At 52.6% G+C, this 27,067-nt stretch overlaps 1 protein-coding gene across 1 annotated transcript; it reads left to right on the top strand.

Annotated features, from left to right (window-relative positions):
* The first annotated feature begins 2,018 nt into the window (after positions 1–2,018).
* Positions 2,019–8,864, top strand: LOC140904833 (phospholipase A2 inhibitor and Ly6/PLAUR domain-containing protein-like). Its single transcript, XM_073327160.1, has 5 exons — positions 2,019–2,112; positions 3,630–3,746; positions 4,105–4,257; positions 4,450–4,593; positions 8,704–8,864. Exons 1-5 carry the CDS (start codon positions 2,019–2,021, stop codon positions 8,862–8,864), a joined length of 669 nt encoding a protein of 222 aa, XP_073183261.1.
* Positions 8,865–27,067: the final 18,203 nt, after the last annotated feature.

The raw sequence follows: 27,067 nt of genomic DNA, 5'->3' as shown, positions 1-27,067 counted from the left end.
TTGGAGAACAAAGGAATCAGGTGACCTCCTGGCCCGGGAAAGGGGAAAGCCCAGAGGAGGTGGGGCTGGAGGGAGTTTCAGTTTGGGGCTGGCTGGGGAGTGGAGTGAAGTGCAGATGGGGTTGTCTGGCTCACTGCCCCCCAAAATGGACCCGGCTGAGGGGTCCTGTTCTCTGCACCCACAAGCTCTGTTTTAGACCATGTTCCTGTTGTCTAATAAACCTCTGTTTTACTGGCTGGCTGAGAGTCCCGTCTGACTGTGGAGTTGGGGGACAGGACCCTCTGGCTTCCCCAGGACCCCGCCTGGGCAGACTCACTGTGGGAAGCGCACGGAGGGGCAGAGGAGGCTGAATGCTCCGAGGTCAGACCCAGGAAGGTGGAAGCCGGGCGAGCTGTGTGTCCTGCAGACAGGCTGCTCCCAGAGAGGAGACTTCCCCAGAGTCCTGCCTGGCTTCGTAGGGAGCAGGTCCAGAGCATCGCCCGGGGACTCCCTGACAACACCCATCATTCCGTCCGTCCATCCTCCTACACGTCCACCCTTCCCTCCACACACCCATCCATCCATTCCCCTACGAGGCTGTCTGTCCATCTATCCATCTGCCTTCACGCCTGTCCATCCATTCCCCTACACACCTGTCAAGGTTCCTTCCCCACTCTGAACTCTAGGGTACCGATGTGGGGACCTGCATGAAAACCTCCTAAGCTTACTTTCATCAGCTTAGGTTAAAACTTCCCCAAGGTACAAATTAATTTCATCCTTTGCCCCTAGATTTCTACTGCTACAACCAAACTTTAACTGGGTTTACTGGGAAACGTAGTTTGGACACGTCTTTCCCTCCCAAATCCTCCCAACCCTTGCACGCGACTTCCTGGGGAAGGTTTGGTAAAAATCCTCACCAATTTGCATAGGTGACCACAGACCCAAACCCTTGCATCTTAGAACAATGAAAAAGCATTGAGTTTCCTTAAAAAGAAGACTTTTAATAGAAGTAGAAAAGAATCACCTCTGTAAAATCAGGATGGCAAATACCTTACAGGGGAATTAGATTCAAAACAGAGAGAATCCCTCTAGGCAAAACCTTAAGTTACAAAAAGACACACAGACAGGAATATCCATTCTGTTCAGCACAGCTGTTTTCTCAGCCATTTAAAGAAATCATAATCTAACACATACCTAGCTAGATTACTCACTAAATTCTAAGAGTCCATTCCTGTTCTGTCCCCGGCAAAAGCATCACACAGACAGACACAGACCCTTTGTTTTTCTCCCTCCTCCCAGCTTTTGAAAGCATCTTATCTCCTCATTAGTCATTTTGGTCAGGTGCCAGCGACGTTACCTTTAGCTTCTTAACCCTTTACAGGTGAGAGGATTTTTCCTCTGGAGAGGAGGGATTATAAAGGAGTTTACCCTTCCCTTTCTATTTATGACAATAGGTGAAAGAGTTTTCCACTGGCCATGGGGGATTTTATAGCACCGGGGACAGAAAAGTGGTTCCCCTTCCCTTTATATTTATGACAGGTCCTTTCTTATGTTATTATAAAAAATACATAAGTGTCACGGCCACATTGTGACTGACAAATAGCTTCCTTTCTCAGTTCCCCCGTGTAATGATAAGATAACTCCACTGGGATATAAATATTGTTCTTACAGTTCAGTGGATAGTACATAGAGCTGCACAAACAAGTCATTGTGTCAGGAAATTTTAGCTCGTACTGACTTCACTAGTGCTTTATATCTGGCCTGTTGTAAAATGAGGCAAACATCAAGATAAGCTGATGTACCCCCTGGAAGACCTGTGTGTACCCTGGAGTACACGGACCCCTGGCTGAGAACCACAGATCTCCACTAACGCACAAGGGAATTGTCCTCAAGACACATTGCATCACCTAATCAGCCAAAGTCACATGGAGGGTTGTGAAATCTCCCGTCTCCGGGTCCACCAGGATGTCATGGGGCAGCCCCAGCCGATCCCCCAGGGGGCAGGTATTTGCCAACCTGCCGGATAAAACCACAGCCAGATGCTTCCTCGCTGTTCTGCTCACTGCAGCAAACACCCGGGCACCATGTGGGTGGCTCTGCCCCTCTGCCTGCTGTCCGCTCTCCTGGCCACAGGTGAGTCCCGTCCGTCCCCGGGCACAGGGAGCCGGGTGGTGGGGGCGGGATTTCACTTGGGGAACGTGCCGCTGTGGATGACGGATTCTGGGGTCAGGATGGAATTTGTGGGTAAAACCAGCGAGAGGAAAACCCGGGGCCATGTCCCCCGACTGAATTGGGGAGAGCAGGGATTGGAGCTTGGGACTCCCACAGCCCACGCTAGGGGCCTGGCCAGCGGGTCTGAGTCCGTCTGTCCTTCCTTCTTCTCGTTCCTCCTCCATCTCTCGCCCAAGCTTGGGGTCATCCCGATGAGGAGCAGCACCCCCGTCCACATGTCGTCCTGCCTAGAAATGTTCCCCTGCCTGTCAGCGCTGAGATTCCTGCCAGGACTCCTGGCTTCATTCCCCAGGTTTGAAAGGGGAATGGGGGTGCAACGGGTGGGGGCTGGGAGCCAGGACTTCTGGGCTCATTCCCCAGCTGTAGAAGCGGGCTGGGGTGTAGTGAGTTTGAGCAGAGATGGCTGCAAATCAGGACTCCCGGGCTCTGTCCGTGGCTGTGAAAGAGGAGTGGGATCTCGTGGGTTAGAGTGGGCTGGGAGTCAGGAGTGAGGACTTCTCAGCTGTCTTCTTGGTTTTAACCCTGAATTGAAGACATCTTTTTTCTACCTCAGTTTCCATATTTCTTTGATAGGGATAATATAACTTTGCAACCATCTAGGGGCATAGAAGGGGCGGGGAAGGTGTTCTGAGGTTTAATGGATGTTTCCACATGAAAGCTCTAAAAAAACCAAAGTGGGAAAATCTTCCTTTCTTTCTTTCTTTCTTTCTTAAAACTACCTTATGCTCACATAATGAATTTAAAGGCCCCCATGCTCTGGAGAGGAAAGAGTTGATGCTCCTGGGATCGCTGGCTGGAGATGAACAGCCATTAATCCAGGGGCTTAACAAGCGTGAATTGTATTCTGAAGAAGAGAATTGGCAGGATCAGTGATGAAAAGTGGGCTGAAGTCGAGTGTGGCTCAGCTGATGTAACTCTGAGAGGCAGAGGCCTGGAGCAGAGAGTGACGGCGGGGTGTGTGTGTGTGTGTGTGTGAGAAAGGTTCACCGCAAAGCCAGAAAGAAACCCCTCTTCAGAACAGCCGAATTCTTGTTTTTCTGTCTACACAGACGTCTGGGGTTTGTTCGCAGGCACAAGCTGCACCCCAGATAGCCATGTCAGCAGGTGAAAATGTATTCTAGCCACAGACACTCAGGCAACAAACTGACTTGTCTGTGGTTTTGAGTAAGATACAAATGACCAGCTAGCAAGATGCCTTTCCCCATCCGGAGAGTTAAATGGAACTGGGCAGAACTGCTGCAAAAGCAGGTGGCATTTCTCCAAGATCTGCCTGCCCACACGTTCAGTGAGGAGGCATTGGTGGTAACAACTCCCACAGCGCCACCTCTTGGTTGCTGGTGGTATTTCGTCCACAGGCACTGCCTGGGAGGGGTGGGGAGCCGGGGTTTGTACTGAGAAGGGATTTTTCCAACCTCCAGGGAGCGCTCTGCAATGCGAGGTGTGTGCGTCCAGAGAGCAATCGTGCTCCGGCCCCCTGCAGCCCTGCGCCCCCTGGGAAGGGACTTGCGTCACCGTCGTGGCAGAGATCAGGCTGGGTGAGTGAAAGAAGATTTCTACTAAGTGTAGACACCATTGTCCTCCTGAAGCCACGGGTCAAACCCAGGAATCCTGGCTCCCAGCCCCTCCCCCTACTCTAACCAATAGTCTCCGCTCCTCTCCAGGAGCAGGGACTGCTCAGTCTGGAATGATAATGTCATTGACAGGGGATGGGATGAGATGGGGTATTGCAGTGGGTGGCTGTGGGGCCTGGATCAGACAGAAGAGAGGATTTTATCACGGGGGGTGGGGAGATGAGATTAGTTGGGGGTGGGGTGGATGGAACAAAAGGGGAGGATGGAGCAGCTGGGGGTCCATTGGGGAGTTCATAGGTGATGCTCTATTTCTCTTCCACAGAGAGATCCTCCATGTCCTACACGGGTAAATCGTGCCTGGAGCCCAAGAACTGTGAGCCTGGCCCCTTCTCGCTGACCTACCCACACAATGTCACCGTGCGGGCGAACATCGCCTGCTGTGACACCGACGGCTGCAACGCCGGGGCCATCCCAGGTGTGTGTCTGCTGCAAACCTAGAGCCCTGCTCTGGCCACACCTGCCTGGAGAGAACCCAGGAGTCCTGGCTGCCAGCCCAATGCCCCCATCCCTAACCACTAGACCCCACTCCCTTCCCCGAGATGGGATTGAGCCCAATGTGTGGTGACTCCCCACCCTTGGCTGACTATGTGTGTCTGACTGTTCTCAGTGCCAACTGTGAGCTCCGTCCCCAACGGCCGTCAGTGCCCGTCGATCCTCACAGTGGGGCCATATCACTGGAACGAGAAGGATGTCTTGGCCTGCACCGGCACCGAGGACCATTGTGTTGTGGAATCTGGGATATTTTTTTTTGGTAAGTCCTCCAGATGCGGGCGGGGTCTGAACACAGAGCACGAGGTGGAGCCCAGGTGTCCCGGCTCAGTCCCAGACCCCCTTGCTCTGACCCACTAGACTCCACTCCCCTGGCAGAGTTGCAGAGAGAACCCAGGAGTCCTACTTGCCGAGATGCCAAAGGAGCACCCAAGGAGGATAAGGCCACTGCGGAGAAACTAAATGAATTCTCTGCATCAGTCTTCACGGCTGAGGCTGGGAGGGAGATTCCCAAATCGGAGCCATTCTGTTTTGGTGACAAATCTGAGGAACTGTCCCAGATTGAGGAGACATTACAGGAGTTTTTGCAACAAATTGATAAATTAAACAGTAATAAGTCACCAGGACCAGATGGGATTCGCCCAAGAGTTCGGAAGGAACTCAAATTTCAAATTACAGAATGACTAACTGTGGTTTGTAACCTACTTTTTAAATCAGCTTCTGTTCCAGCTGGCTGGAGGATGGCTGATGACACGCCAATTTCTAAAAAGGGCTCCAGAGGTGATCCCGGCAGCTGCAGGCCAATAAGTCCGACTTCAGTACTGGGCAAACTAATTGAAACTATAGGAAAGAAGAGAACTGTCAGACACACAGATGAACATAATTTGTTGGGGAAGGGTCAACATGGTTTCGGTAAAGGGAAATCACGCCTCACCAATCCACTAGAATTGTCTGAAGGGGTCAACAAGCGTGTGGACAAGGGGGATCCCATGGATATAGTGTACTTAGATTTTCAGAAAGCGTCCCTCACCAAAGGCTCTTAAGCAAAGTGAGCTGTCATGCGATAAAATCCTCTCATCGCTCAAAAAGAAAAGGAGGACTTGTGGCACCTTAGAGACTAACCAATTTATTTGAGCCTGAGCTTTCGTGAGCTACAGGTCACTTCATCGGATGCATACCGTGGAAACTGCAGCAGACTTTATATACACACAGAGAATATGAAACAATACCTCCTCCCACCCCACTGTCCTGCTGGTAATAGCTTATCTAAAGTGATCATCAAGTTGGGCCATTTCCAGCACAAATCCAGGTTTTCTCGCCCTCCACCCCCCCACACAAATTCACTCTCCTGCTGGTGATAGGCCATCCAAAGTGACAACTCTCCACACAATGAATGTCACGGCTAACCTGGTGGCTGAACTTTGTGACTTTGTCCTTACCCATAACTATTTTACTTTTGGGGACAATGTATACCTTCAGATCAGCGGCACTGCTGTGGGTACCCGCATGGCCCCACAGTATGCCAACTTTTTTATGGCTGACTTAGAACAACACTTCCTCAGCTCTCGTCCCCTAAAGCCCCTACTCTACTTGCGCTATATTGATGACATCTTCATCATCTGGACCCATGGAAAAGAAGCCCTTGAGGAATTCCACCATGATTTCAACAATTTCCATCCCACCATCAACCTCAGCCTGGTCCAGTCCACACAAGAGATCCACTTCCTGGACACTACAGTGCTCATAAACAACGGTCACATAAACACCACCCTATACCGGAAACCTACTGACCACTATTCCTACCTGCATGCCTCCAGCTTTCACCCTGACCACACCACACGATCCATCATCTACAGCCAGGCTCTGCGATACAACCGCATTTGCTCCAACCCCTCAGACAGAGACAAACACCTACAAGATTTCTGTCAAGCTTTCTTACAACTACAATACCCACCTGCGGAAGTGAAGAAACAGATTGATAGAGCCAGAAGAGTTCCCAGAAGTCACCTACTACAGGACAGGCCTAACAAAGAAAATAACAGAACGCCTGCACATCCACCAATGTGATCTATGCCATCATGTGCCAGCAATGCCCCTCTGCCATGTACCTTGGTCAAACTGGACAGTCTCTACGTAAAAGAATAAATGGACACAAATCAGATGTCAAGAATTATAAGATTCATAAACCAGTCGGAGAACACTTCAATCTCTCTGGTCATGCAATCACAGACATGAAGGTCACTATCTTAAAACAAAAAAACTTCAAATCCAGACTCCAGCGAGAAACTGCTGAATTGGAATTCATTTGCAAATTGGATACTATTAATTTAGACTTAAATAGAGACTGGGAGTGGCTAAGTCATTATGCAAGGTAGCCTATTTCCCCTTGTTTTTTCCTACCCCCCCTCCCCCCAGATGTTCTGGTTTAACTTGGATTTAAACTTTGAGAGTGGTCAGTTTGGATGAGCTATTGCCAGCAGGAGAGTGAGTTTGTGTGTGTATGGAGGTGGGGGGGGGGGTGAGAAGGCCTGGATTTGTGCTGGGGGTGGCCCACCTTGATTATCATGCGCATTGTGGGGAGAGTGGTCACTTTGGATGAGTTATTACCAGCGGGATAGTGAGTTTGTGTGTGGGGTTTTTGGGAGGGGGTGGGGGCGTGAGAGAACCTGGATTTGTGCAGGAAATGGCCCAACTTGATTGTCATGCACATTGTGTGGAGAGTTGTCACTTTGGATGGCCTATCACCAGCAGGAGAGTGAATTTGTGTGGGGGGTGGAGGGTGAGAAAACCTGGATTTGTGCTGGAAATGGCCCAACTTTCTGATCACTTTAGATAAGCTATTACCAGCAGGACAGTGGGGTGGGAGGAGGTTTTGTTTCATATTCTCTGTGTGTATATAAAGTCTGCTGCAGTTTCCACGGTATGCATCCGATGCAGTGAGCTGTAGCTCACGAAAGCTCATGCTCAAATAAATTGGTTAATCTCTAAGGTGCCACAAGTCCTCCTTTTCTTTTTGCGAATACAGACTAACACAGCTGTTACTCTGAAACCTGTCTCATGGCTCAGTAACTGGTTAAAAGATAGGGAAAAAAGGGTAGGAAGAAATGGTCAGTTTTCAGAAGGGAGAGAGGTAAATAGTGGGAGTCCCCCAGGGATCTGCACTGGGCCCAGTGCTATTCACCAAATTCCGAAATGTTCTGGAAAAAAGGTAAATAGTGAGGTGGCAAAATTTGCAGAAGATACAAACCTACTCAAGATAGTGAAGTCCAAAGCAGACTGTGAAGAGGTACTAAAGGGTCTCTCAGAACTGGATGACTGGGCAACAAAATGGCAGAGGAAATTCAGTGTTGATAAATGCAAAGTAATGCACATGGGCAAACGTAATCCCAAGTAGACATACACAATAATGGGTCAAATTTACCACTCAAGAAAGATCTTGGAGTCACTGTGGAGAGTTCTCTGAAATCATCCACTCCATGTGCAGTGGCCGTCAAAAAAGCAAACAAATGCTGGGAATCATTCATAAAGGGACAGAGAATAGGACAGAGATCTAACCCCAAAGATCGTGTTGCCTCAATATAAATCCATGGGACGCCCACAGCTTGAACACTGCGGACGGATGTGGTCGCCCTGTCTCAAAAAAGATCTATTGGAATTGGAAAGGCTTCAGAAAATGCCAACCAAAATGATGAGGGGGATGGAATGGCTGCCATATGAGGAGAGATTAATAAGAGTGGGACTCTTCAGCTTGGAAATGAAACGGCTAAGGGGGGATATGATCGAGGTCTAAAGAAGGTTGAAGCGTGTGGAGGAAGTAAAGAAGGAAGTGTTATTTACTCCTCCTAACATAAGAACGAGGGGTCACCACAGGCAGCAGGTATAAAACAAACCAAAGGAAGTACTGCTTCACACAACGCACAAGAAACCTGTGGAACTCATTGCCGGGGGAAGTTGTGAAGGCGCAGACTATAACAGGGTTCAAACAGGAACTAGAGAAGTTCCTGGAGGACAGGTCCATCTGCGGCTATTAGCCAGGATGGGCAGGGAAGGTGGCCCTAGCCTCTGTTTGCCAGAAGCTGGGAATGGGCGACAGGGGATGGATCACTGGATGATTCCCTGCTCTGTTCATTCCCTCTGGGGCACCTGGCATTGGCCAGAGGATACTGGGCTAGATGGACCTTTGGGGTGACCCAGGAGGGCCGTTCCTCTTCTGTTCTCATGTTGTTCCAGGCTCCCTGCTCTGAGCACTAGACCCCAGTCTGCCTGCAGAGCCGGGTGCAGTCCTGCTGGGAGGGGAGTGTGTGAGAGACCTCATGAGGGTCGCGGGGGGGGGGAATTGGGAACCCCCGATCACGTCTCTCCCCCTGTCCAGGTCACATCAAAATGAGGAATACTGCGGCTGGATGTGGCTCCCCTGGCGCCTGCGTGAAGAGAGTGTTGGTGAAGAAATACGCCCAGGGCGTGCCGGAGATCCTGAGCCACGCCAAGTGCTTCCCAGCTCCCAGGGCCAGCGGAGGCATCGGGGAGCCCTGAGCCCCGGCCTGGCATCCTTCCCTTCTGCTGCGTGCCGGGCTGCAGTGAACCTCCCTTCAGCAGCAACTGGCTGCTGCTTCTCTTTGGGGGAGATTGCGGATTCCTTTTGTGCATTGGCTGAATAAAGCGAGTTGTGGGGAAAGTACCCCCCTAGCTCCTTGTCCCCTGACCGTCCCGTACCGGCTCCCCCCCCCAACCCCTGTCTGTACACAAGTGATGCTGGCAGGAAGAGAACCCGGGAGTCCTGACTCCCAGTACCACACCCTGTAACCCACCAGACCCCACTCCCTTCTGAAAGACAGGGATAGAGCCCAGGAGTCCTGGCTCCCAAGCCCCCTGCTCTAACCACTGGACCCCTCTCCCCTTGCAGGGCCAGGGAATGGAACCCAGGAGTCCTGCCTGGACCCCCTCCCGGAAGGCAAGGCCCATGGCTGGGGGAAAGGCACCGGCTGGCTGAGCTCCCCTGGGGAAGGAGGGCTGTGGGAAGGAGAGGCCGTGGCTCACCCAGCTGTCCAGGTGGGCGGGAACACCCTGGAGGGGAGAAATGTCCTTCTAGGTTGATTTTGAAGGGCTCAGTTCGTCCCGCTCTCTGGAGCGGCTCCACTGGGAGTGCCGGGCTCAGGGAAGGTGTCAGGAAACAGGGCAGATCCCCCCAACCGGTGGTGCTCTGTGAGCAGATTTCACCCAGCGTGAACTCCTGGATCGCTGCCCCCGTCTGACCCCGGAGTCACAGCCAGTCCCCTCAGAGACTCTCAGACAAGCCGGACTTTGTGAGGAAAGGTCACGTACACCCCAAACCAGCCCACCCAGGTTGTTCCCAGCCCCAGGAGACCGGTCACTTACCCCAGAGCCACGGGACCCCAGATCCTCCACCAAAGGCAACGCTGGCAGCCAGGTCTGTAGGAATCTCGCTAAAGGTTCGTGAGCTAAGGAAAGGGAATGAGGGTCACGAGGGGTTAAAGGCGGTAAAATTCATGCCCAGATGAGTCGCATTCTGTAATTCCAGACGGTGGCGGTGATGGAAGAACCTGCCATTCTCCCAAGTCTTTTCAGGTGCCCCCAGACCGTCTCCGGGGATCCCTGCTTTGCATCTGGTTCTGGTCCCTGTAAGAGTCCAGCCAGCCCAGCGAGGCAGGATCCTTCCCTGAATCCATCCCTTACAGCTTCTTCTCCCAGAGAACAAGCTGGCAGGGCCCCCACCCACGTGGGCTTTGCCTTCGATGAGGGAGGGAGGAACGCGGCAGTCAGCACACACGATGGCCCCTGCCTTTGGACTCAGCACTTTCCTGGTGCGAAAGTTCCTCCTTAGCATCCCTCCACCGTCTCTGCTGGGTCAGTGAGTCCCAGGGCTGTGCTCAGGGTGAATGGTTGTTACTCCGCGAAAACAGCAGACGGGAAAGGGAAAACCATACCACGGCCCATTGGTTTTCATGAAATTGAAACTCCAAACACACTGTTCTACCTTCGCCATGCCTTTGATCTCGGCCAGGGGCTCTCGACCTTTCCAGACCGCTGTACCCCTTGTGGCAGTCTGATGTGTCTTGCATAGCCCAAGTTTCCCCTCACTTAAAGCTACTTGCTTCCAAAACCAGACATGGGGTCTAAATTAGCTGTTCCCAGTCAAGAAAGAGATCTTGGAGTCACAGTGGATAGTTCACAGTACGCAGTGTATGTCAAAAAAGAGAACAGAATGTTGGGAATCATTAAGAAAGGGAGAGATAATGAGACAGTAAATGTCATATTGCCCCTATATAAATCCATGCTACTCCCATTCTTGAAAACTGTGTGGAGATGTGGTCACCCCAGCGTATAAAAGAGATATCGGAATTGGAAAATCATAGAATCATAGAATATCAGGATTGGAAGGGACCCCAGAAGGTCATCTAGTCCAACCCCCTTCTTGAAGCAGGACCAATTCCCAGTTAAATCATCCCAGCCAGGGCTTTGTCAAGCCTGACTTTAAAAACCTCTAAGGAAGGAGATTCCACCACCTCCCTAGGTAACGCATTCCAGTGTTTCACCACCCTCTTAGTGAAAAAGTTTTTCCTAATATCCAATCTAAACCTCCCCCACTGCAACTTGAGACCATTACTCCTCGTTCTGTCATCTGCTACCATTGAGAACAGTCTAGAGCCATCCTCTTTGGAACCCCCTTTCAGGTAGTTGAAAGCAGCTATCAAATCCCCCCTCATTCTTCTCTTCTGCAGGCTAAACAATCTCAGCTCCCTCAGCCTCTCCTCATAAGTCATGTGTTCCAGACCCCTAATCATTTTTGTTGCCCTTCGCGGGACTCTCTCCAATTTATCCACATCCTTCTTGTAGTGTGGGGCCCAAAACTGGACACAGTACTCCACATGAGGCCTCACCAATGTCGAATAGAGGGGAACGATCACGTCCCTCGATCTGCTCGCTATGCCCCTACTTATACATCCCACAATGCCATTGGCCTTCTTGGCAACAAGGGCACACTGCTGACTCATATCCAGCTTCTCATCCACTGTCACCCCTAGGTCCTTTTCTGCAGAACTGCTGCCTAGCCCTTCGGTCCCTAGTCTGTAGCGGTGCATTGGATTCTTCCGTCCTAAGTGCAGGACCCTGCACTTATCCTTATTGAACCTCATCAGCTTTCTTTTGGCCCAATCCTCCAATTTGTCTAGGTCCCTCTGTATCCTATCCCTCCCCTCCAGCGTATCTACCACTCCTCCCAGTTTAGTATCATCCGCAAATTTGCTGAGGGTGCAATCCACACCATCCTCCAGATCATTTATGAAGATATTGAACAAAACCGGGCCCAGGACCGACCCCTGGGGCACTCCACTTGACACCGGCTGCCAACTAGACATGGAGCCATTGATCACTACCCGTTGAGCCCGACAATCTAGCCAACTTTCTACCCACCTTAAAGTGCATTCATCCAGCCCTTACTTCTTTAACTTGCTGACAAGAATACTGTGGGAGACTGTGTCAAAAGCTTTGCTAAAGTCAAGAAACAATACATCCACTGTATTCAGAAAAGATTCAGAAAAGGGTCATAAAATTATTAGGGGGATGGAACAGCTTCCGTGAGGAGAGATTCATAAGAGTGGGACTTTTCAGCTTGGAAAAGAGACAGACAAGGGGGGATAGGAGAGAGGTCTAGAAAATCATGAGTGGTGTGGAGAAAGTAGATAAGGAAGTGTTATTTACTCCTTCTCATAACACAAGAAGTAGGGGGCCACCAAATGAAATTAAGAGGCAGTAGGTTTAAAAAAACAAAGGAAGTGTTTTTTCACATAATGCACCATCAACCTGTGGAACTCCTTGCCAGAGGAATGTGCAAAGTCCAAAAGTAAACTGGGTTCAAAAAAGAGCTAGATACATTCATGGAGGATAGGGCCATCAATGGCTATTAGCCAGGCTGGGTAGGGATGGTGTCCTTAGCCTCTGTTTGCCAGAAGCTGTGAATGGATGACAGGGGATGGAACACTTGATGTTTGATTACCTGTTCTGTTCATTCCCTCTGGGCACCTGGCATTGGCCACTGTCGGAAGACAGGATACTGGGTTAGATGGACCTTTGGTCTGACCCAGTGTGGCCCTGTCAGGGTTCCTTCCCCACTCTGAACTCGAGGGTACAGATGTGGGGACCCGCAGGAAAGACCCCCTCAGCTTATTCTTACCAGCTTAGGTTAAAAACTTCCCCAAGGTACAAACTTTGCCTTGTCCTTGAACCGTACGCTGCCACCACCAAGCGTCTTACACAAAGACCAGGGAAAGAGCCCACTTGGAGACGTCTTCCCCCAAAATATCACCCCAAGTCCTACACCCCCTTTCCTGGGGAAGGCTTGATAAGAATCCTCCCCAATTTGTACAAGTGAACACAGACGCAAACCCTTGGATCTTCAGAACAATGAAAAAGCAAACAGGTTCTTAAAAGAAGAATTTGAATGAAAGAAAAGGTGAAAGAATCACCCCTGTAAAATCAGGATGGTAAATACCTTCCAGGGTAATCAAATTCAAAACATAGAGAATCCTCTTGGCAAAACCTTAAGTTACAAAAAGACACCAAACCAGGAATATTCATTCCCTCCAGCACAGCTTATTTTACCAGCCATTAAACAAAAGGAAATCTAACACATTTCTAGCTAGATTACTTACTAACTAACAGAAGTTCTGAGACTCCATTCCTGAGCTGTTCCAGCAAAAGATCACACAGACAAGCAGTCTCTTTGTTTCCCTCACTCCCGATTTGAAAGTATCTTGTCTCCTCATTGGTCATTTTGGGTCAGGTGCCAGCAAGGTTGCCTTAGCTTCTTAACCCTTTACAGGTGAAAGTGTTTTGCCTCTGGCCACGAGGGATTTTACAGCACCGGGGACAGAAAGGTGGTTCCCCTTCCCTTTATATTTATGACAGGTCCTTTCTTATGTTATTCTAAAAATACATAAGTGTTACGGCCACATCGTGACTGACAAATAGCTTCCTTTCTCAGTTCCACCGTGTAATTATAAGATAACTCCACTGGGATATAAATATTGCACTTACATTTCAGTGGACAGTACATAGAGCTGCACAAACAAGTCATTGTGTCCGGAAATTTTAGCTCGTGTTGACTTCACTAGTGCTTTATATCTGGCCTGTTGTAAAATGAGGCAAACATCAAGATGAGCTGATGTTCCCCCCAGAAGACCTGTGTGTACCCCTGGGGTACACGGACCCCTGGCTGAGAACCACTGATCTCCATGAATGCACAAGCAAATTGGCCTCAAGACACATTGGCATCACCTGATCAGCCAGTGTCACATGCAGGGCTGTGAAATCTCTCATCTCCGGGTCCACCAGGATGTCTTGGGGCTGCCCCAGCTGATCCCGCAGGGGGCAGGTATTTGCCAACCCTTCTGCAGAGAAGGACCTGGGGATTACAGTGGATGAGAAGCTGGCTATGAGACAGCAGGGTGGCCTTGTTGCCAAGAAGGCCAACGGCATATTGGGCTGTATTAGTAGGAGCGTTGCCAGCAGATGGAGGGAAGTGATTATTCCCCTCTATTCGGCATTGGTGAGGCCACATCTGGAGTACTGGGTCCAGTTTTGGGCCCCCCACTACAGAAGGGATGTGGAAAAATTGGAGAGAGTCCAGCAGAGGACAACAAAAATGATTAGGGGGCTGGAGCACGTGACTTTGGAGGGGAGGCAGAGAGAACTGGGCTTCTTTCGTCTGCAGAAGAGAAGAGTGAGGAGGAATTTGAGAGCAGCCTTCAACTACCTGAGGGGGATTCCAAAGAGGGTGGAGCTCGGCTGTTCTCAGTGGTGCCAGATGACAGAACGAGGAGCAATGGTCTCCAGTTGCAGTGGGGGAGGTCTAGGCTGGAGATCAGGAAACACTATTTCAATAGGAGGGTGGTGAAGCGCTGCATTGGGTTCCCTAGGGAGGGGGTGGAATCTCCATCCTTTGAGGTGTTTAAGGCCTACTTGACACAGGCCTGGCCAGGATAAATTCGTTGGGGTTGGTCCTGCTTTGAGCAGGAGTTGGACTAGATGACCTCCTGAGCTCTCTTCCAACCCTGATCTTCTATGGTTCTCCGATTCTCTGAACCTGCCTGCCGTGCCCACAGCCAGCAGCTTCATCGCTGCTCTGGTCACTGCAGAAAATGTCCGGCCACCATGTGGGCGCCCCAGCCCCTCTTCCTGCTGTCTGCTCACCTGGTCACAGGGGAGTCCCATCCGTCCCCAGGCACATGGAGCTGGGCACCGATGAGGAGCAGGAAACATTTGGAAATCACAGACAATTCTCAGGAGTCAGGAAAACCGTCCCCCACCCTTGTCATCCTGCTTGGAAATGTTCCCCTGCCCCCTGCGCTGAGATTCCTGCCAGGACTCCTGGGATCATTCCCCGGCTCTGGGAGGGAGTGGGGGGTCTCTTCTGGGGTGTATGTACCCCACGCTGGCCCAGCGAGTGCAGGGAGAAAAGGGCCGAGCAGCAGAGAGGGTTTTGCAGATTCCTGGGCACAGGGACTAGCGTGAGGGCCGCGCTGAGCTGGGTGAGCCGGGACCGCGCCCTGCTTGGCCAGGAGGGGACACTGTTGCACCATCGCACTGACTCACATGGTCTGATTTCTGGGAGCCAGGACTCCTGGGTTCTATCCCCAGGTCAGGGAGGGGGTGGGTCTAGAATAGGCTGGAAGCCAGCAGCAATTAGGACTCCTTGCTTAAAAGAACAGGAGTACTTGTGGCATCTTAGAGACTAACAAATTCATATAAATTGGTTCGTCTCTAAGGTGCCACAAGTACTCCCGTCCTTTCTGGCGATACAGACTAACACGGCTGCTACTCTGAAATCTGACTCCTTGGCTGTATTCGTGGCTCCGAGTCTGACACTGCCTCTTTCTGCCTCAGTTTCCTTGTTTATAAGATGGAGGTAATGTTTGTGACGAAGTGGGACTGTTCTTGATGTTTCCTCCGAGTGGTGTGGGGGTGCCTCGGTTTCCCCTGGGCAGTTCTTGGGTGTCTAGGGGGTGGGGTAAGGGTGTATGATCATTGCAGAGCCCTAGAGGGCAGGTGTGTGCAGGAGTCCGGACACAGAGAATGGCCGACACCCTGTTTCCTGGCCACTGATGGCCTGGGCCCTTCCCCCCTGCAAGGTGAGAGCTAAAGGGTTGGAGAACAAAGGAATCAGGTGCCCTCCTGGCCTGGGAAAGAGACAAAGCCCAGAGGAGGAGGGGCGGGAGGGAGTTTCAGTTTGGGGCTGGCTGGGACATGGAGTGAAGTGCAGACGTGGTTGCAAAATGGACCCAGCTGAGGGGTCCGGTTCTCTGCACCTGCAAGCTCTGTGTTAGACCATGTTCCTGTCGTCTAATAAACCTTCTGTTTTACTGGCTGGCTGAGAGTCACGTCTGACTGCGAAGTTGGGGGGCAGGACCCTCTGGGTTCCCCAGGAGCCCTGCCTGAGCGGACTCGCTGGGGGAAGCGCACGGAGGGTCAGAGGATGCTGAATGCTCCGAGGTCAGACCCAGGTAGGTGGAAGCCGTGTGAGCTGTGTGTCCTGCAGACAGGCTGCTCACAGAAAGGCGACTGCCCCAGAGTCCTGACTGGCTTCATGGGGAGCAATTCCAGAGCATCGCCCAGGGACTCCGTGACAATGTTCCCTTCCTCCCACCTGGGACCCTGGCAAAGGCAGGGGAAGGCATTTGGAGGTTGAAGTGATGTTTCCAGAGGAAAGCTCCGGAAAAAAACAAAGTGAACCAATTGGTTTTCTTTCTTTCGTCCTTCAATTAAAAACTTATGTTCACTGACTGAATTGAAACTCTCCCAAGCTCTGGACAGGAAAGAGTTAACGATCATGGGATCTCTTCAGCCAGCCCAGAGTTTTTGCATGCATGATGGAGGTGTGAAGCCATCAGTGGCGAGGGTGAACGATCACCAGTCAAATTCGGAAGAAGAGAGTTGACAGGACAGGATGGTCCCCGGCTTTGGAGTCGACACTTTTCTGGTGCTTGCATTTCAGTGAAGAGAATATAGAGCAATATGAACAAGGGGTCGACAGTTTAGCTCGTACTGACTTCACTCGTGCCTTAATGTGGCCTGTTGTAAAACGAGGCAAATATCCAGATGAGCTGATGTACCCCCGGAAGACCTGTGTGTACCCCTGGGGTACACGGACCCCTGGCTGAGAACCGCTGACCTCCACTAACGCACAAGGGAATTGGCTTCAGTACACACTGGCATCACCTGGTCAGCCAGTGTCACATGCAGGGCTGTGAAATCTCCCATCTCCGGGTCCACCAGGATGTCATGGGGCAGCCCCAGCCGATCCCCCAGGGGGCAGGTACTTGGCAACCTGCCGGATAAAACCACAGCCAGATGCTTCCTCGCTGTTCTGCTCACTGAAGCAAACACCCGGGCACAATGTCACCGTGTGGGCGAACTTCGCCTGCTGTGTCACCGACGGCTGCAAGGTCGGGGCCATCCCAGGTGTGTGTCTGCTGCAAACCTAGAGCCCTGCTCCGGCCACACCTGCCTGGAGAGAACCCAGGAGTCCTGGCTCCCAGCCCCCCTGCTCTAAACACTAGACCCCACTCCCTTCCCTGAGCTGGGATCGAGCCCAGCGTGTGATGACTCCCCACCCCTGGCTGACTGTGTGTGTCTGACTGTTCTCAGTGCCAACTGTGAGCTCCGTCCCCAACGGCCGGCAGTGCCTGTCGTTCTTCAAAATGGGGGCAGATGGCTGGCAGGAGAAGGAGAAAGAGCTCTTGGCCTGCACCGGCACCGAGGACCATTGTGTTGAGGAATCTGGGATATTAACACTGGGTAAGTCCTCCAGATGGGGGCGGGGTCTGAACACAGAGTACGAGGTGGAGCCCAGGTGTCCTGGCTCAGTCCCAGCCCCCCTTGCTCTGACCCACTAGACTCCACTCCCCTGGCAGAGTTGCAGAGAGAACCCTGGAGTCCTAGTTGCTGAGATGCCAAAGGAGCACCCAAGGAGGATAAGGCCACTGCAGAGAAAGTAAATGAATTCTGTGCATCGGTCTTCACGGCTGAGGCTGGGAGGGAGATTCTCAAACCGGAGCCATTCTGTTTTGGTGACAAATCTGAGGAACTGTCCCAGATTGAGGAGTCATTACAGGAGTTTTTGCAAGAAATTGATAAATTAAACAGTAATAAGTCACCAGGTCCAGATGGGATTCGCCCAAGAGTTCGGAAGGAACTCAAATATTAAATTACAGAACGACTAACTGTGGTTTGTAACCTACCATTTAAATCAACTTCTGTTCCAACTGGCTGGAGGATGGCTAATGACACGCCAATTTCTAAAAAGGGTTCCAGAAGTGATCCCGGCAGCTGCAGGCCAATAAGTCTGACTTCAGTACAGGGCAAACTCATTGAAACTATAGGAAAGAAGAGAACTGACAGCCACATAGATGAACATAATTTGTTGGGGAAGGGTCAACATGGTTTCGGTAAAGGGAAATCACGCCTCACCAATCTACTAGAATTCTTTGAGGGGGTCAACAAGTGTGTGGACAAGGGGAATCCCATGGATACAGTGTACTTAGATTTTCAGAAAGCGTCCCTCACCAAAGGCTCTTAAGCAAAGTGAGCTGTCATGCGATAAAATCCTCTCATGGCTCAGTAACTGGTTAAAAGATAGGGAAAAAAGGGTAGGAAGAAATGGTCAGTTTTCAGAAGGGAGAGAGGTAAATAGTGGGAGTCCCCCAGGGATCTGCACTCGGCCCAATCCTATTCACCATATTCCGAAATGTCCTGGAAAAAGGGGTAAATAGTGAGGTGGCAAAATTTGCAGAAGATACAAAGCTACTCAAGATAGTGAAGTCCAAAGCAGACTGTGAAGAGGTACTGAAGGATCTCTGAACTGGGTGACTGGGCAACAAAACGGGAGAGGAAATTCAGTGTTGATAAATACAAAGTAACGCACATGGGGAAACGTAATCCCAACTAGGCATACACAATGATGGGTCGCATTTACCACTCAAGAAAGATCTTGGAGTCATTGTGGAGAGTTCTCTGAAATCATCCACTCCATGTGCAGCGGCCTTGAAGAAAGGGAACAGAAAGCTGGGAATCATTAAGAAACGAACAGAGAATAAGACAGTCAACCTGTGGAACTCCTTGCCAGAGGATGTTTTGAAGGCCAAGACTATAACAGGGTTCCAACAGGAACTAGAGAAGTTCCTGGAGGACAGGTCCATCTGCGGCTATTAGCCAGGATGGGCAGGGAAGGTGGCCCTAGCCTCTGTTTGCCAGAAGCTGGGAATGGGCGACAGGGTATGGATCACTGGATGATTTCCTGTTCTGTTCATTCCCTCTGGGGTACCTGGCATTGGCCAGAGGATACTGGGCTAGATGGACCTTTGGTGTGACCCAGGGGGGCCGTTCCTCTGTTATGTTCTCACGTTGTTCCAGCCCCCTGCTCTGAGCACTAGACCCCACTCTGCCTGCAGAGCCGGGTGCAGTCCTGCTGGGAGGGGAGTGTGTGAGAAACCACATGGGGGTCGGGGGAGGGGGGATGTGGCAGCCCCTGATTACGTCTCTCTCCCCCCGTCCAGGTGGCATCACCGTGACGAAGATTGTGGCTGGATGTGGCTCCCCTGGCGCCTGCGTGAAGTGAGTGGGGGTGAAGAAATACGCTCAGGGCGTGGTGGAGGTGCTGAGCCAGGCTGACTGCTCCCCAGCTCCCAGGGCCGGTGGAGGCATCAGGGAGCCCTGAGCCCCGGCCTGGCGTCCTTCCCTTGTGCTGTGTGCTGGGCTGCAGTGAACCTCCCTTCAGCAGCCACCGGCTGCTCCTTCTCTTTGGGGGAGATTGCGGGTTAATTTTGTGCATTGGCTGAATGAAGCAAGTTGTGAGGAAAGCACCCCCCTTGCTCCTTGTCCCCTGACCGCCTCCTACCGGGCCCCACCCCGCCCCTATCTGTGCACAAGTGATGTTGACAGGAAGAGAACCCGGGAGTCCTGACTCCCAGTACCACACCCTGTAACCCACCAGAGCCCACTCCCTTCTGAAAGCCAGGGATAGAGCCCAGGAGTCCTGGCTCCCAAGCCCCCTGCTCTAACCACTGGACCCCTCTCCCCTTGCAGGGCCAGGGAATGGAACCCAGGAGTCCTGCCTAGGCCCCCTCCCCCAAGGCAAGGCCCATGGCTGGGGGAAAGGCACCGGCTGGCTGAGCTCCCCTGGGGAAGGAGGGCTGTGGGAAGGAGAGGCTGTGGCTCACCCAGCTGTCCAGGCGGGCGGGAAAGCCCTGGAGGGGAGAAATGTCCTTCTAGGTTGATTTTGCAGGGCTCAGTTCGTCCCGCTCTCTGGAGCGGCTCCACTGGGAGTGCCGGGCTCAGGGATGGTGTCAGGAAACAGGGCAGATCCCCCCAACCGGTGGTGCTCTGTGAGCAGATTTCACCCAGCGTGAACTCCTGGATCGCTGCCCCCGGAGTCACAGCCAGTCCCCTCAGTTACTCTCAGAGAAGCCGGATTTTGTGAGGAAAGTTCACTTCCACCCCAAACTAGCCCACCCAGGTTGTCCCCTGCCCCAGGAGACCAGTATCTTACCCCAGGGCCACGGGACCCCAGATCCTACACCAAAGGCAACCCTGGCAGCCAGGTCTGTAGGAATCTCGCTAAAGATTCGTGAGCTAAGGAAAGGGAATGAGGGTCACAAGGGGTTAAAGCAGGTAAAATTCATGCCCGGGTGAGTCGCAGTCTGTAATTCCAAACGGTGGCGGTGAAGGAAGAAACTGCCATTTTCCAAAGTCTTTTCAGGTGCCCCCAGACGGTCTCCAGGGATCCCCGCTTTGCATCCGGTTCCGGTCCCTGTAAGCGTCCAGCCAGCCCAGCGAGGCAGGGTTACCTCAATCCATCCTTATAGCTTCTTCTCCCAGAGAAGAAGGTGGCAGGGCCCCCACCCACGTGGGCTTTGCCTTCGATGGGGGGAGGGAGGAACGCGGTGGTCTGCACACGCGATGCCCCTGCCTTTGGGGTCAGCACTTTTCTGGTGCTAAAGTTCTTCGTTAGCATCCCTACGGCATTGTCAAGGTTCCTTCCCCACTCTGAACTCTAGGGTACAGATGTGGGGACCTGCATGAAAACCTCCTAAGCTTACTTTTACCAGCTTAGGTTAAAACTTCCCCAAGGTACAAGCTATTTTACCCTTTCCCTTGGATTTCCACTGCCACCACAAAACTTTATCTGGGTTCCTGAATAAACGTAGTTTGGAAACGTCTTTCCCCCCTAAATCCTCCCAACTCTTGCACCCCACTTCCTGGGGAAGGTTTGGTACAAATCCTCACCAATTTGCATAGGTGACCACAGACCCAAACCCTTGGATCTTAGAACAAAGAAAAAGCATTGAGTTTCCTTACAAGAAGACTTTTAATAGAAGTAGAAAAGAATCACCTCTGTAAAATCGGGATGGCAAATACCTTACAGGGGAATTAGATTCAAAACAGAGAGAATCCCTCTAGGCAAAACCTTAAGTTACAAAAAGACACACAGACAGGAATATCCATTCTATTCAGCACAGCTATTTTCTCAGCCATTTAAAGAAATCATAATCTAGCACATACCTAGCTAGATTACTTACTAACTTCTAAGAGTCCATTCCTGTTCTGTCCCCGGCAAAAGCATCAGACAAACAGAGACCCTTTGTTTTTCTCCCTCCTCCCAGCTTTTGAAAGCATCTTATCTCCTCATTGGTCATTTTGGTCAGGTGCCAGCGAGGTTACCTTTAGCTTCTTAACCCTTTACAGGTGAGAGGATTTTTCCTCTGGACAGGAGGGATTATAAAGGGGTTTACACTTCCCTTTATATTTATGACAACAGGTGAAAGTGTTTTGCCACTGGCCATGAGGGATTTTAGAGCTTCAGGGACAGAAAGGTGGTTCCCCTTCCCTTTATATTTATGACAGGTCCGTTCTTATGTTATTTTAAAAATATATAAAAGTGTCACGGCCACACTGTGACTGACAAATAGCTGCCTTTCTCATTTCCACTGTGTAATTATAAGATAACTCCACTGGGATATAAATATTGTTCTTACAGTTCAGTGGATAGTACATAGAGCTGCACAAACAAGTCATTGTGTCAGGAAATTTTAGCTCGTACTGACTTCACTAGTGCTTTATATCTGGCCTGTAGTAAAATGAGGCAAACATAAAGATGAGCTGATGTACCACCGTGGAAGACCTGTGTGTACCCCTGGGGTACACGGACCCCTGGCTGAGAACCAGTGGTCTCCACGAATGCACAAGGAAATTGGCCTCAAGACACATTGCATCACATGATCAGCCAGTGTCACATGCAGGGTTGTGAAATCTCCCATCTCCGGTCCCACCAGGATGTCACGGGGCAGCCCCAGCCCATCCCTTAGGGGTAGGTATTTGCCAACCTTTCCGCAGAGAAGGACCTGGGGACTACAGTGGATGAGAAGCTGGCAATGAGTCAGCAGGGTGGCCTTGTTGCCAAGAAGGCCAAAGGCATTTTGAGCTGCATCAGTAGGAGCGTTGCCAGCAGATGGAGGGAAGAGATTGTTCCCCTCTATTCGGCACTGGTGAGGCCACATCTGGAGTACTGGGTCCAGTTTTGGGCCCCCCACTACAGAAGGGATGTGGACAAATTGGAGAGAGTCCAGCGGAGGACAACGAAAATGATTAGGGGGCTGGAGCACGTGACTTAGGAGGGGAGGCTGAGGGAACTGGGCTTCTTTCGTCTGCAGAAGAGAAGAGTGAGGGGGAATTTGATAGCAGCCTTCAACTACCTGAGGGGGGTTTCAAAGGGGATGGAGCTCGGCAGTTCTCAGTGGTGGCAGATGACAGAACGAGGAGCAATGGTCTCCAGTTGCAGTTGGGGAGGTCTAGGTTGGAGGTCGAGGGGAGGGACGGCATCCACAGGACAGCAACCGGGACCCCAGGGCAGGTCACAGCGGTGAGAGCTCAGCTGCCCGGCCCTGGGGAGCAGCTGGCCGCACGCTGCATGGTGGACGTCTCTTTTTCTTCCATCGGTGGCGGTTGCTACTTCAGGCTGATGGTGGCCAGCGAGAAGCCAGGAAGGCTGGGCTGTGCAGGCCCTGGGGCCCGCCCGCCCCTTCTGTCTGCAGTCCCACCCCTGTTCTGCTCCCTCCCCCGTGGCCCTGCCCCGGTTCCCCCCACAGTCCTGTCCCAGTCCACCCACCCCCTTGCAGCCCCCCCGCTCACGGCCCCAAGACCAGGAAAGATCTGTCCCACCGCCAACTGGGGGTGAGAGCTCTTCCAGTCCCCGGGCCACAGCCGCAGCTGGGATCCGGGCGCTGGGGCTTCCCCCGCCACCTGGCACTTCTGCCAGGCACCGGGCTTGGGGTGCAGGGGTGCCCATTTTCCAGGGGCCCCCCAATGGGCTGAGGCTGCTGGGGACAGGCCCTGGCGGCCCATTGGCTAATCCGCCACCGCTGCACTGCGGGTAGGGGTGCAGGCTCCCCTGGCTGAGCTGCCCTGGCAGGGCAGGGCAGGTGGGGGTAGGGGGCAGGGGGCTCTGTGTGTGGACGGAGCGGGGTTTGGGTTTAAACACGGGTCAGAGCCATGTCCACAGGGAGAGGGGGAAGCCGGCTGGCTTTGAAACAGGGGAGCGTGGCTCCGAACTCGCTTGCAAAGCCACAGGGTGTGACAAGAGGCTCTGGCCCCATAGGGAGCCTGGGGCTGAGCCTTGCCCAGAGCTGGGCCAAGGGCATAGCCAGGTAAAGCGGGAACTGCCGGGAGGCTGCGGGGGCCTGGCCCACTGGAAATCCTGGCCCGGGCCTCCCTTTGTCCTAGTGCCTATGGGCCCTGAGAGCCAGGGCTGGAAGGAATCCGGGACAGGCGCTCACCTTCCCAGATCTGCCCGCTGATGGAAATGCACTGGCTGGCACGGCCCTCGCACTGCAGGGTCTCCGTGCTGGAACAACTGCTCCGACCAGGGGCAATGCAGATCGGGCACCGGCCTCCCGTGTAGACGGTGTTCATGATCGGCCCTGCAAGACCCCCAAAGAGAGGGTCGGTGGGGGTTGACGGGCAGGGCTGAGGACAGGTGCCTTCTCTACTTTGTTTCCACTTATTTCTAGCACCGCAATAACTGAGATCAGGGACCTCCTTGTGCCAAGAGCTGCACAGACTCCCCAGAGCAGGGGCCCTGATTGCACTGGGCACTGCATAGATCCCCCCAGCCTGCTACTGGGGGCCCCCATTGTGCCAGGCACTGCACGCCTCCCTCCCCTGAGATCAGGGTCCCCCCTATGGCACCAGGTGCAACACGGGATCCCACCCTTCTCCAGAAAAGAACCTTTTCCGAACCAGTTTGACACTCAGTCGGAGCCTGGGCCACTGGGAAGAAGCAGGGAGGGATGCAGAGACGTACAGACAGGAGAGAACCGGGTATTGCAGCTGTTCGTACAGCAGGTCCGGGATTGAATCTTCACAAAGACCCCATTCCCGAAGAAGAGGGAGATATTCCTGGGCGTGGCGGAGGATACACAGGAGAAGGAATAGCCTGCATTTTCCTTCGCTTCTGGTTAGAAGCAAAACAGTCACAAAAATTATTTACAGATGAAACCAGTGCCCCGAGGGCTGGTGATTCCTGGGAGCCACCTCGCCCCTTTTCCTGGCGTCCCAGGCCAGAAGGGCCCATACCCAGCACCTACTCTGACCTGCCGCACAGCCCAGGCTGGAGAAGTCCTCCCTACATTGTGCCCGATCACGTGTATTTGATGAAAGCATCTTCCAGGAGGGCAGCCAGCCTGGCCTGGGGGATGCCGATGGATGCTGCATCCACCACATCCCTAAGGAGCTTGTTAACCACCCTCCCCAGCATGTCTCGCTAAATACTTGTCTGGCACGCATCATCATGGTATCTGAACCCTGCGTCATCTTTAATGTATTATCCTCACAGCCACCTTGTGGGATGGGGCAGGGCAGTCACCCGCATTGAACAGATGGGGGAAAGTGAGGCACAGATCCTCAGCAGGACCTAACTCTTTGAAGCTCTGGGCCTAAGTGGTGTGTCCCAGGTCACACAGGGTGGCTGGCAGAGGGGGACCTGGAGCCCAGGTGTGCTAAGCCCTTGGCGCGCGTGTCCCGCCCACAGCCAGCAAACGGTCGGTGCGGAGAACGATGGTGGAAAGTCAGCACCACCCACCTTTGACCAGTGCGTTTGCCTCCCAGACACCGAGGCAGGTGCTGTGACCAGCCCCTTTTCCTGGCGTCCCAGGCCAGAAGGGCCCATACCCAGCATCTAGTCTGACCTGCCGCATAGCCCAGGCTGGAGAAGTCCTCCCTACACGGGGCCTGATCACGTGCGTTTGATGAAAGCATCTTCCAGGAGGGCAGCCAGCCTGGCCTGGGGGATGCCGATGGATGCTGCATCCACCACATCCCTAAGGAGCTTGTTAACCACCCTCCCCAGCATGTCTCGCTAAATACTTGTCTGGCACGCATCATCATGGCATCTGAACCCTGCGTCATCTTTAATGTATTATCCTCACAGCCACCTTGTGGGATGGGCAGGGCTGTCACCCCCATTGAACAGATGGGGGAAACTGAGGCACAGATCCTCAGCAGGACCTAACTCTTTGAAGCTCTGGGCCTAAGTGGTGTGTCCCAGGTCACACAGGGTGGCTGGCAGAGAGGGGCCTGGAGCCCAGGTGTGCTAAGCCCTTGGCGCGCGTGTCCCGCCCACAGCCAGCAAACGGTCGGTGCGGAGAACGATGGTGGAAAGTCAGCGCCACCCACCCTTGACCAGTGCGTTTGCCTCCTAGACACCGAGGCAGGTGCTGTGACCAGCGGGGCAGGGCTGGGGCTGAGCACGACAGTTACTCACAGAATTTCTCCTACACTGGTAACAGGATCTGGTGAGGAGGGAAATAAAGCAGGATTTCCATTTTAATTTCTGGTGCTAGCGTCCCCCTTTTCTCGTCCGGTCCCCGAAGGCCTCGGGTTCGTGGAGGTAGCCTTGGCTGGGTTGATCTCACTCCCCCTGTTAAAGCCAGTGCCTGGGATCGGTGCTGGCAGGGGCAGGGTGCACCGGCTGGTGTCTGCAGCAGTTTGGGGCACAGAGGGATGCGACAAAGTGGGAATTGAGCTCCTATTTCTACGATGCCATGGAGTGCCTCAGTTTCCCTCTGTGCTTTGCAAGGCTGTGCAGGGCCGCCCCTCCATCCATCCCCGACACACCTGTGAGGAAGTGGAAGCGTTCTTAATGTTTCCTCTGAATAGTGTGGAGGTGCCTCAGTTTCCCCTAGGCAGTTCTTAAGTATCTAGGTGGGATAAGGATGTATGATCCTTGCAGAGCCCGAGAGGGCAGGTGTGTGCAGGGGTCTGGACACAGAGAATGGCCGACACCCTGTTTCCTGGCCACTGATGGCCTGGGCCCTTCCCCCCTGCAAGGTGAGAGCTAAAGGGTTGGAGAACAAAGGAATCAGGTGACCTCCTGGCCCGGGAAAGGGGAAAGCCCAGAGGAGGTGGGGCTGGAGGGAGTTTCAGTTTGGGGCTGGCTGGGGAGTGGAGTGAAGTGCAGATGGGGTTGTCTGGCTCACTGCCCCCCAAAATGGACCCGGCTGAGGGGTCCTGTTCTCTGCACCCACAAGCTCTGTTTTAGACCATGTTCCTGTTGTCTAATAAACCTCTGTTTTACTGGCTGGCTGAGAGTCCCGTCTGACTGTGGAGTTGGGGGACAGGACCCTCTGGCTTCCCCAGGACCCCGCCTGGGCAGACTCACTGTGGGAAGCGCACGGAGGGGCAGAGGAGGCTGAATGCTCCGAGGTCAGACCCAGGAAGGTGGAAGCCGGGCGAGCTGTGTGTCCTGCAGACAGGCTGCTCCCAGAGAGGAGACTTCCCCAGAGTCCTGCCTGGCTTCGTAGGGAGCAGGTCCAGAGCATAGCCCGGGGACTCCCTGACAACACCCATCCTTCCGTCCGTCCATCCTCCTACACGTCCACCCTTCCCCCCACACACCCATCCATCCATTCCCCTACGAGGCTGTCTGTCCATCCATCCATCTGCCTTCACGCCTGTCCATCCATTCCCCTACACACCTGTCAAGGTTCCTTCCCCACTCTGAACTCTAGGGTACCGATGTGGGGACCTGCATGAAAACCTCCTAAGCTTACTTTCATCAGCTTAGGTTAAAACTTCCCCAAGGTACAAATTAATTTCGTCCTTTGCCCCTAGATTTCTACTGCTACAACCAAACTTTAACTGGGTTTACTGGGAAACGTAGTTTGGACACGTCTTTCCCTCCCAAATCCTCCCAACCCTTGCACGCGACTTCCTGGGGAAGGTTTGGTAAAAATCCTCACCAATTTGCATAGGTGACCACAGACCTAAACCCTCGCATCTTAGAACAATGAAAAAGCATTGAGTATCCTTAAAAAGAAGACTTTTAATAGAAGTAGAAAAGAATCACCTCTGTAAAATCAGGATGGCAAATACCTTACAGGGGAATTAGATTCAAAACAGAGAGAATCCCTCTAGGCAAAACCTTACGTTACAAAAAGACACACAGACAGGAATATCCATTCTGTTCAGCACAGCTATTTTCTCAGCCATTTAAAGAAATCATAATCTAACACATACCTAGCTAGATTACTCACTAAATTCTAAGAGTCCATTCCTGTTCTGTCCCCGGCAAAAGCATCACACAGACAGACACAGACCCTTTGTTTTTCTCCCTCCTCCCAGCTTTTGAAAGCATCTTATCTCCTCATTGGTCATTTTGGTCAGGTGCC

The sequence above is a fragment of the Lepidochelys kempii genome, unplaced genomic scaffold (genome assembly GCF_965140285.1).
Source record: "Lepidochelys kempii isolate rLepKem1 unplaced genomic scaffold, rLepKem1.hap1 scaffold_96, whole genome shotgun sequence".
NCBI lineage: Eukaryota > Metazoa > Chordata > Testudines > Cheloniidae > Lepidochelys > Lepidochelys kempii.
The sequence above is the reverse complement of the archived record's forward strand: the minus strand, read 5'-3'. Positions and strand labels throughout refer to the sequence as shown.

Bases quoted from the DNA above. Each gene is read 5' to 3' on its own strand.
- LOC140904833 (XM_073327160.1), top strand. From the start codon at position 2,019: ATGCTTCCTCGCTGTTCTGCTCACTGCAGCAAACACCCGGGCACCATG. The intron at 3,747-4,104 runs GTGAGTGAAAGA...TCTCTTCCACAG, and splicing joins CGTGGCAGAGATCAGGCTGG to AGAGATCCTCCATGTCCTAC. The intron at 4,594-8,703 runs GTAAGTCCTCCA...CCCCCTGTCCAG, and splicing joins ATCTGGGATATTTTTTTTTG to GTCACATCAAAATGAGGAAT.